The 10,997-nt window shown below is 43.3% G+C and overlaps 1 protein-coding gene across 1 annotated transcript in view; it reads right to left on the bottom strand.

The window, feature by feature from the left end:
- Nucleotides 1-10,997, bottom strand: part of LOC137431904 (nck-associated protein 1) — a 343,894-nt gene continuing 332,897 nt past the window's right edge. The window contains exon 31 of the mRNA XM_068123738.2: nt 1-3,670. Coding sequence (XP_067979839.1) covers nt 3,554-3,670 — 117 coding nt within the window. The 3' untranslated portion in view covers nt 1-3,553. The remainder of the gene's footprint in view (nt 3,671-10,997) is intronic.

Genomic DNA, 10,997 nt, shown 5'->3' with positions numbered 1-10,997 from the left:
TTGAGCGAATAACAAAGCATTTATTTTTTATTTCTTTTGCACAAAAGCCTGAAAAAGAATGTTGCTTTTCATAAAACCATGAATTAAAATAAAATCATATAGAGTTAGATGACAGACACCCTGGACGCACTCTGAAACACTTGAAAAATACATATATTTAGTGAATAAAATGTTAAAGTGTAACAAAGGAAAACAGATCAATACTACTGGATGGAAAATGTCCATTAATATAATATTTGTTAGCCATTAAGTTTCAATATATACAGTCACGTGAAAAAGTAAGTACACCCCATGTAAAGTTTTGAATTTTTCAACATATTTCAACATACAGCTATTTGATCTTCATTTCAACAATATTGATAGATAAAGGTGATATAATATAACAAATATCATGAAACATTTACATTTTGTAGTCCATTGTATAATTTAAATAAACATAAATGCAAATTTCGCATGTGGAAAAAGTAAGTACACCCTTGGCTCTAATAGGTGGTATTGCCCCCTTTGGCAGAAACAACCTCAAGTCGGCGTTTCTTATAACTGTCTACCAGTCTCTGACATCGACTGGGAGAAATTTTTGCCCACTCCTCCATGCAGAATTCTTTCAGCTGTGCGATGTTTGAGGGGTTTCTTTCATGCACAGCTCGTTTCAAATCCCCCCACAACATCTCGATGGGATTTAGATCCGGGCTTTGACTTGGCCATTCCAGAACCCTCCATTTCTTTCTTTCCAGCCATTCCTTTGTGGATTTACTGGTATGTTGAGGGTCATTGTCATGTTGCAAGGTCCACCTTCGGTTGAGCTTCAACTCTCCGACAGATGGCCTCGCATTATCCTCAAGCACCCTATGGTACAATGAAGAATTAATAGTGGATTCTATGATGGTGAGCTGCCCAGGCCCTGATGCAGCAAAGCTGCCCCAAACCATAATATTTCCACCACCATGCTTTACAGTTGGTATCAGGTTCTTGTGGTCAAATGCTGTCTTTGGTTTTCACCAAACATGTCTTCTGGTACTGTGGAAAAATAGCTCTACCTTTGACTCATCTGTCCAGAGCACATTGTTCCAGAAGTGCTGGTCTTTGCCTCGGTGTTCATTGGCAAACTTTAGTCTTGCCCTGATGATCTTTCTGGACAGCAAACGTTTCCTCCTGGCACACCTCCCATGTAGATCAAATTTGTGCATCCTCTTTCTAATGGTAGACTCGTGCACTTTAACATCAACAGTGGCAAGAGCTACCTGTAGGTCCCATGATGACATTCTGGGGTCCTTGGAGACTTCTTTCAGCATCTTGCGGTCTGCTCTCGGGCTGAACTTGCTGGGGCGGCCTGGCCTGAACCAGTTCGCAGTTGTTTGGAATCTTCTCCACTTGTAGGTGATCTTCCGGACATTCGAATGATTGATTTCAAATTGTTTGGAGATCTTTTGAAATCCCTTCCCAGACTCGTAGGCATCTATAACCTTCTTTCTGAAGGCCTCAGAGAGCTCTTTTGATCTCGGCATGGTGACGCCGCACACTTCAACAACAAAGAGCAAACCAAACTAAATGTCTGAGGTTTAAATAAGACAGGTTCCTCCAAGATCCTCTCTAACGATGTTCTAATCATTTGCACCTGAGCTGGTGCACCTGATTCTAATTTTAGGTATTTGAAGTAGTGATAAATGTAGGGGTGTACTTACTTTTTCCATATGCGAAATTTGCATTTATGTTTATTTAAATTATACAATGGACTACAAAATGTAAATGTTTCATGATATTTGTTATATTATATCACCTTTATCTATCAATATTGTTGAAATGAAGATCAAATAGCTGTATGTTGAAATATGTTGAAAAAGTCAAAACTTTACATGGGGTGTACTTACTTTTTCACATGACTGTATATATGTATCTATGCCTAGTTATAAAGAAGAAGAACATAATGGTGTTAAAGCAATGTGGATATATCATTTCTACAATAATTTGTAGACTATTTTTCATGAAATGGAATATACTTTTGAAATACAAAAATACAAGTTTATTTTGTAAGTATTTGGTGCAAGATATTCTTTCTGATTGTCCCTTTTTCTAGTAACATTAAGCAAGCCAGTGGCTTTACTTTCATCAAGTAATGCTCAACTACTGGCAACTTGGCTATTAAAGAGCGAAGTCAAAAAAGCTTCTTCTTTCTCTTTATAGTCAGAAATATCATGGAGTGTAATTCAACCAAGGAGGTCATTCATTGCATACAAATATTGCATCTCGTTTCATACTTGCACTATCTCCCAATTTTAGAAATAAACTTGATGTTGTGAACTTGAGACACTAAAAATGTTTTGAAATCTTTACTGCTAATTTGGTCTTTCATTTCAGGATTAAGCATGGCACAGTACGACTGAAAGTGATCACAAGTCGAAAAAGTAAACAAAAGAAAAGGAAGAAAACAGATGTGCCAAAAACGTTTCGGAGGCCTTTGGCAACAAAGTATAAGAATGAGCAATCATGATCGAAAAGAATCCAGGAGTCCATCAACAGTATACGAACAGCACTATCTCAGCAGAACGTTTTATACGCGTGTACTTCGTAAGACAACGGCTTCAGGAAGCATCCCTAACAGTGCACGACAAAGCAGCCAAATGCACACACTGTCCGTGGGTGTGATGGCTTGTCGCTTTTGTTTACATCCGCCATTCCTAATATTTCCAGTCGAGCTATCTGTGCACAAACCACAATAATCTGAAACTAATAGTTCTATAAGCACCAGCTGAATCTGTGCACCAGATGAATCTGTGCAACTATTTATTTTAAAATGTCAACTTGCCAAAGCTAAGTTGCTGACTGCATGTAAAAACTGACCAGGAATAACAATCTACAAAAGAGGTTACAATTCCATTAATTTTCTAATGGTAAAATGATGATACGTACTTTACAGTTAGTGCTAAGTATCAATTTGAAAGTTATGGTATGATTGGACACTTGCCCTGTATATAAGTATTGCCTTCACATGCCCGCAACCTTGTTCGGTCTCATCGAAATATATTTTTGCAATCCCACACAAGCCAAGAGGATGTTCCACTTTGGCACAGTAATCGAAATATTACTACATCTTCGCAATAAACTTGAGCTTCTTCCACGAGGCTCATCTCTAAAAATGGTGAATGCATACAGGGAACTTTGATGCTGCTATGTATGGCCTTGCATAATCACAGAACCCTCAGAAGTGCACATCCCAAACTAACCGTGAGCATAAAAGTATAACCAACTCGTAGTAGATGTGCAGCAAATATTTGTCCAAAAGCAAAACATAAAACATATTTGTCCAAAAGCAGCACCGAATGCAAGTCAGCAAATGTTTCAAGTTAAGAAATATACAAATATTATTCTTTCATTTCTGCCAAAGACATTGCCAAATGCCAAATTACACATGGTACGCCACTATTCCTGGCAAGAAACAAACTGAGAAACCATGGCATTGTTTGTTGCATGCAGTCATGTGCTTTATACAACTCCCCCAACTCTCCTCCATGTAAGAAATTTTATCCAAAGTGTTCCAGAGTTGATGATGAGATCCTTAAGTGCATAACACGGTGCCCTGCTTGTACACAGCATGATACGCATTACGAAGTAGTGCGTAAGGAAAACACGATTCCAGGAGATCCATGGTGAGAAACGGTGACTCTTGGACAATCTGCAATGAAGCGATTAAAAAAGGGAAATTAAGATGAGAAAGGATCACCATTTTAGGCACAACAACTATTTTAATCACTGGCACCCCTGTGCCAAACATTTCATGGGACAGATATATATTTCCCATCTCTCTCAATTGTGGTACATATTAGTTAATTGTGGGAAACAACAATTTGATTTTCAAATGTCATGTTAGATTTTTCCAAAACTTGATTTCACAAGCAAATGTCATTCAAGTAACATCCATATTTGGGCCTGTTTCTTAAGCACTGCCAGATGAGTAAATGCCTCCTGACGCTGGGAATGAAAGCTCATATCCCACTGATATAATAATATGTAGTTGTCATGCAAACGTGCACGTCTAATAAAGTCTTTGTCCAGCAGAGATTTATGTACAAGCTCCACAAGAAATCTTAGATACAGTCACGTGAAAAATGAAGTACACCCCATGTAAAGTTTTGACTATTTCAACGTATTTCAACATACAGCTATTTGATCGTCATTTCAACGACATTGATAGATAAAGGTGATATAATATAACAAATATCATGAAATACAGCTCCAAAGCTTTCAAAATCATTGGAATCTCCCGCGATGAAGCTATCTCTGAGGGCCTTTCACTCACTCACCGCAGGCAGGTAGGTGGTCTTTCTGTCTTCTACCGACTCCTCTCCGGCCTTGCTCCCCCAGCTCTCTCTGTGCTCTGTCCCCCAAATATTCCTACAGGTCGCACAAGATCTGCCAGCAACCCTCTTATGGTTAAACTGCCGAAATCTCGGCTCTCTGCTCACCTTCACTCTTTCATTCCTCTTTTCTCCCGCCTGTGGAACAAACTCCCACACTCCCTTCAATCCCTCTCCTCCCTCCAGGTCTTTAAAACAGCTGTTCACCACCATCTCTTATCTTCCCCCATCCATAACCTTGATCTTTTCTACCCCCACTAATTCACCCCAGATCCACCTTGTTTGAAATTCCAACTTATTTCCTGGAAATCCTGGCAGTGTCCATATGTTTATACCTCTCCCACCCCCCCCCCCCCCCTTCACATGCCTCCCCCCCTTCACATGCCTCCCCCCCAAAGCCCTCTCCCTCCCACAGATCTCTCGATGTCTCCATGTCTCTCGGTCCCTGCTCTCAAATGTTGTGTTTGTGTCCTTCCCCCTCTCTCCCCATCTTGTCTACCGCTCCCGATGTTATTTGTTTTATGTGTCTGTTTGTCTTTCTGTGTGATTAATGTTCGCTCTTTCACGAGCCTCGATCTTGTATACAAAAAAAAAAAAAAAAAACATTTACATTTTGTAGTCCATTGCATAATTTAAATAAACATAAATGCAAATTTCGAATGTGGAAAAAGTAAGTACACCCTTGGCTCTAATAGGTGGTATTGCCCCCTTTGGCAGAAACAACCTCAAGTAGGCGTTTCTTATAACTGTCTATCAGTCTCTGACATCGACTGGGAGAAATTTTTGCCCACTCCTCCATGCAGAATTATTTCAGCTGTGCGATGTTTGAGGGGTTTCTTGCATGCACAGCTCGTTTCAAATCCCCCCACAACATCTCGATGGGATTTAGATCCGGGCTTTGACTTGGCCATTCCAGAACCCTCCATTTCTTTCTTTTCAGCCATTCCTTGGTGGATTTACTGGTATGTTTAGGGTCATTGTCATGTTGCAAGGTCCACATTCGGTTGAGCTTCAACTTTCCGACAGATGGCCTCACATTATCCTCAAGCACCCTCTGGTATAATGAAGAATTCATAGTGGATTCTATGATGGTGAGCTGCCCAGGCCCTGATGCAGCAAAGCTGCCCCAAACCATAATATTTCCACCACCATGCTTTACAGTTGGTATCAGGTTCTTGTGGTCAAATGCTGTCTTTGGTTTTCGCCAAACATGTCTTCTGGTACTGTGGCCAAATAGCTCTACCTGTGACTCATCTGTCCAGAGCACATTGTTCCAGAAGTGCTGGTCTTTGCCTAGGCATTCATTGGCAAACTTTAGTCTTGCCCTGATGTTCTTTCTGGACAGCAAAGGTTTCCTCCTGGCACACCTTTTTTTTTTCTTTTTTTCTTTTTTTTGTATACATAATCGAGGCTCGTGAAAGAGCTAACATTTATCACACAAACAAATCAAACAGACAAACAAACAAAGTGTGTAAAAAGGGGAGCGGAAGACAAGATGGGGAGAGAAGGGGAAGCACATAAACACAACATTTGTGAGGGACATCGGGAATGTGTGGAAAGGAGAGGGCTTTGGGGGGAGGCGGCGTGAGAAGGGGGGGGGGGGGGGGTGAGAAGTATAAACACAAGGACACCAAGGACATCCAGGAAAGAAGTTGGTATTTCAAAAAACAGGATTTGGGGTGAAATTAGAGGGGGTAGAACAGATCAAGGTTTTGGATGGGGGAAGATAAGAGATGGTGGTGAACAGCTGTTTTAAAGACCTGGAGGGGGGAGTGGGATTGAAGGGAGTGGGGGAGTTTGTTCCAGAGGCGGGAGAAAAGAGCAATGAAAGAGTGAAGGTGAGCAGAGAGTCTTCATTTTGGCAGTTTAACCATGAGAGGGTTGCAGGCAGATCTTGTGCGACCTTTAGGAATATTTGGGGGACAGAGCCCAGAGAGAGCTGGAGGAGCAAGGCGGGAGAGGAGTCGGTAGAAGACAGAAAGACCACCAACCTGCCTGCGGTGAGTAAGTGAAAGGCCCTCGGAGGTAGCTTCATCACGGGAGATTCCAATGATTCTGAACGCTTTGGTTTCAACAGCGTGAAGGCGAGCTAGGTGTGAGGCAGGAGTACCAGCCCAGAGGGGAGAGCAGTATTCCATTGAGCTGCGGATGAAAGCCCTGTTTGTGGTGAGGAGCTCAGGTGTGCCAAGGAAGGACTTCGCACGATGGAGGATGCCCAGTCGGCGACTTGCTTTGGAGGCCAGATTTGAAATGTGGTTTTCCCAAGAAAGATCATAGCAGATAGTGAGACCCAAAAGCTTGAGTGACAGAACTTCTTGGAGAGGATTATTCAGAAAGTGGATGGGAGGGTTGTCCAGTCGGTCTTTTTGGAGAGACATCGTAAGAGAGTGAGATTTGTCAGGATTGAAAGACATGTTCCACTTGTTTGCCCAGTCAGTGATTTTGTCCAGGTCTGCAGAGAGTGAGGAGGCTGCAGACTGCCGATCTGAGGGATGAGGAATGGAGCGGCAGAGAGTGGAGTCATCAGCAAAGAGATAGAGAGGATTTTCAAGAGAGTCGGAGAGATCATTGATGAAGACCAGAAAAAGCACAGGGCCAAGAACACTGCCTTGGGGAACTCCAGCCTGAACAGGAAGAGGAGATGAGAGAAACCCATTCAGGGCCACACGTTGACTCCGACTAGAAAGGAAGTCCGCCAGCCATGCGTGGGGATTTCCATGGATACCAAAGGAAGAGAGTTTACTGAGCAGAGCGGGGTGCCAGACCGCATCGAAGGCACGTGATATATCGAGGGAGACGGCTCTAATTTCCTGTTTGGCATTGAGGACCTCCATCCATTGTTGAGACAGCAGAAGCAGCATGTCCAGAGTAGAGTGACCTGGTCTGAAACCAAATTGATGATCAGAGATCAAGCCATTGGAGTAGAGGAAAGATTTCATATCCGAAGCAATGATGGATTCCATGACTTTGCTGATAATTGGGAGAAGGCTGATTGATCTGTAGTTACTAGGATCTGTTTTTGCACCTTTTTTGTGTAAAGCGGTGATGTTGGCTGATTTCCAAGCAGATGGCAGTTGACCTTGAGCAAAAGAGAGGGTGAAGAGAACAGAGAGAGGGAGTGAAAGAGCGGAAGAACAGGATTTTAGGACCCGTGGGCTGATGCCGTCAGGTCCAGTTGCAGAATCAGAGTCGAGGGTTGACAGAAACTTTTCCACCTTGTCAGTAGGAAAGGACACAGAGTCCAGGAGCAGCTGGGTATGACTGGGTACGGTGGGTACAGAGAGGGATGGGTTTGGGACACAAGATTTAGAGGCAAACACAGAGTTGAGGCATTCAGCTTTTTCATGTGCAGAGTCAGCTGTGTAGCCGTTTGAGGTAAGGGAGGGGATGGAGTGGGAACAAACACCAGAAACAGATTTGACCAGACGCCACCAGGATTTGGAAGAGGGAGACAGATAAGAGAGTTCGGTCTTGAGAACGGAGAGATATTGTTTCCTGGCTCTCCTGAGGGTGGACACACACTTGTTTCGGGCTTTGTGAAAGGAAATGAGATTTCGTTCCGTTGGATTTGCTTTCCAGGAGACGAAGGCAAGTTGTTTCTGGGCAACAGCCTCACCACAAGATTCCATGTACCATGGACGGGAGGAGGGGTATGACAACTGAAGACGAGATGGGATAAATCTGTGCACCAGAGAGAGCAATTTATGTTGGAAGAATTCCCAGGATGAGTTGATGTCAGAGGTGGTAGAGATAGGAGACCAGTCCAGATGATTGATGGCTGCTTGAAGACCGAGCCAGTCGGCCTGAGTGAAATGCCAGACTCATCGACGCTGAGGACGCTCCCTGAGAATGGTCAGAGAGATGTACACTTTAACAAGCACATGATCAGATGATCCGATTGGAGCAGAAGAAGAGCAGCACACTTCATTTTCAGGGTAGTTAGTCATAACCAAGTCCAGAAGAGAAGATGCTCCGTTGACTGAGATCCGGACCGGGAAATTGACAGATTGTGTCAGTCCCAGTGAGTCGCAGAAGTCCTTTGCTGAGGAGCCATGGCTGGTGAGAGAAGTACCCACACCCAGCCAACTGGCATGGTGACAATTGAAATCACCACATATGATGAAGAGAGAGTTGGGATGAGTAGATAGAAGTTGGTCCATATTATCAGACAGCGAGATGTAGATGGAGTCATCACTGTTTGGTGGACGGTACAACACACATATGAACAAGAGGTGGGAGCGAAGGGGAAGCCGTAGCCAAAGGTATTCCTGGGAGTGAGGTGGAGAGAGGGCAGTGCAGGGCAAGTGAGAAAGAGAGTTTTTGATAAAGATAGCAACCCCACCTCCAGGACGAGGCTCAGGTCTATAATACCGGAGGAGGGAGTAACCCGGGAGAGATACTAAGGAATCAGAGACATCATGAAGGAGGAAAGTTTCTGTTAAGCAGTTCACGTCTGGTTTGTCAGAAGCAACCTGTATGGAGAGATCAGTTAAGTTTGAACGAAGGCCCCGGATGTTTGAGGTCCATACCGTTAATGAAGAGGAAGGGGGGGCATCGGATACAGAATGGGGGGGGGGGGGGGAGGGGTAGGGTAAGATGTAGAAGAGGAAGGGAGAGCTGTTGGAGGTGTGTCAGAGATTTCAGAATAGCTCGGAGAAAGGGAAGGATGGGGCGGACAAAAGGTTTGATGGTGATTGGGTGAGGCACAGTGAGGTGTTATTTGAGGAGGGGGAAGAGCGAGGCAGAAGGTTGGGGGAGATGGAGGTGAGAGTTGGAAGGGGGAAGAAGCGGGGAGGACGCTTTGAGGAGGAGGGGTGAGAGGGGGGAAATGGAGAAGAAATGAGGGTGGGGAGATTTGAAGGGGAGGGGCGAGGGGGGAGTTTATGAGGGGAGGGGTTAGGAGGAGTCTTGGAGGGGAAGTGTGTGGGGGGAGTTTAGGAGGGAAGGGGCAAGGGGGGGGGGAGATTTGAAAGAGATGGGTGATGGGGAGGATTTGGAGGGGAGGGGCAAGGGGGAAGATTTGAAAGGGATGGGTGATGGGGAAGATTTGGAGGGGAGGGGTGATGGGTAAGATTTGGAGGGGAGGGGTGATGGGGAGGATCTGGCGGGGAGGAGTGAGATTGTATTTTGGAAAGTGTACGATTAATGGGAAACGAACATTTATTGCAAAATGAGTTTAAACTCCCATGTAGATGAAATTTGTGCAGCCTCTTTCGAATGGTAGACTCGTGCACTTTGACATCAACAGTGGCAAGAGCTACCTGTAGGTCCCGTGATGACATTCTGGGGTTCTTGGAGACTTCTTTCAGCATCTTGCGGTCTGATCTCGGGCTGAACCTGCTGGGGCAGCCTGGCCTGAACAAGTTGGCAGTTGTTTGGAATCTTCTCCACTTGTCGGTGATCTTCCGGACAGTCGAATGATTGATTTCAAATTGTTTGGAGATATTTTTAAATCCCTTCCCAGACTCGTAGGCATCGAATAACCTTCTTTCTGAAGGCCTCAGAGAGCTCTTGATCGAGGCATGGTGACGCCACACAATTCAACAACAAAGAGCAAACCAAACTAAATGTCTGTGGTTTAAATAAGACAGGTTCCTCCAAGATCCTCTCCAACGATGTTCTAATCATTTGCACCTGAGCTGGAGCACCTGATTATAATTTTAGGTATTTGAAGTAGTGATAAATGTAGGGGTGGACTTACTTTTTCCACATGCGAAATTTGCATTGATGTTTATTTAAATTATACAATGGACTACAAAATGTAAATGTTTCATGATATTTGTAATATTATATCACCTTTATCTTTCAATATTGTTGAAATGAAGATCAAATAGCTGTATGTTGAAATATGTTGAATAAGTCAAAACTTTACATGGGGTGTACTTACTTTTTCATGTGACTGTACATGTTTAAACAATAAAGCAACACGGATGCTAAAATTAAAAAAAGAAAATAGCTTGGTTAATCTCCTTTGGATGTCGTCGTTAGATTTATTTCGGTTATTTCACATTAAAAAATGCCTCGAGTTGTTTCAGTGTTCAGGTTTATCAGACACGTCCAAACAGCTACCAAAACGGTCCGTTTCTTTGCTTGCACTAACTGTAGTCATTATACCATTGTTTAGATTGAGACGTGTTCCTGGAGAAGAGAGCACGAATCAAAAATGTGCTAAAAAGGGTCATTATACCATTGTTTGCATGGAGATGTGTTCCTGGATAAGAGAGCACGAATCAAAAATGTGCTAAAGGGGGGTCCATATACTGTTGTTTACATGGAGATATGTTCCTGGATAAGAGAGCGCAAATCAAAAATGTGCAAAAAGGGGTCATTATACCATTGTTTACATGGAGGTATGTTCCTAAATAAGAGAGCGCCAATCAAAAATGTGCTAAAAGGGGTCATTTTACCATTGACCATGGAGATGTGTTCCTGGATAAGAGAGCACGAATCAAAAATGTGCTAAAAGCGGTCATTATACCATGGTTTACATGGAGATATGTTCCTAAATAAGACAGCGCTCATCAAAAATATGCTAAAAGGGGTCATTATACCATTGTTTACATGGAGATATATTCCTTGATAAGAGAGTGCTAAACAAAAATGTGCTAAAAGGGGTCATTATACCATTGTTTAAATGGAGATGTG

Source organism: Myxine glutinosa, chromosome 7, assembly GCF_964187855.1.
Source record: "Myxine glutinosa chromosome 7, kmMyxGlut1.1, whole genome shotgun sequence".
Classification (NCBI taxonomy): domain Eukaryota; kingdom Metazoa; phylum Chordata; class Myxini; order Myxiniformes; family Myxinidae; genus Myxine; species Myxine glutinosa.
The sequence above is the reverse complement of the archived record's forward strand: the minus strand, read 5'-3'. Positions and strand labels throughout refer to the sequence as shown.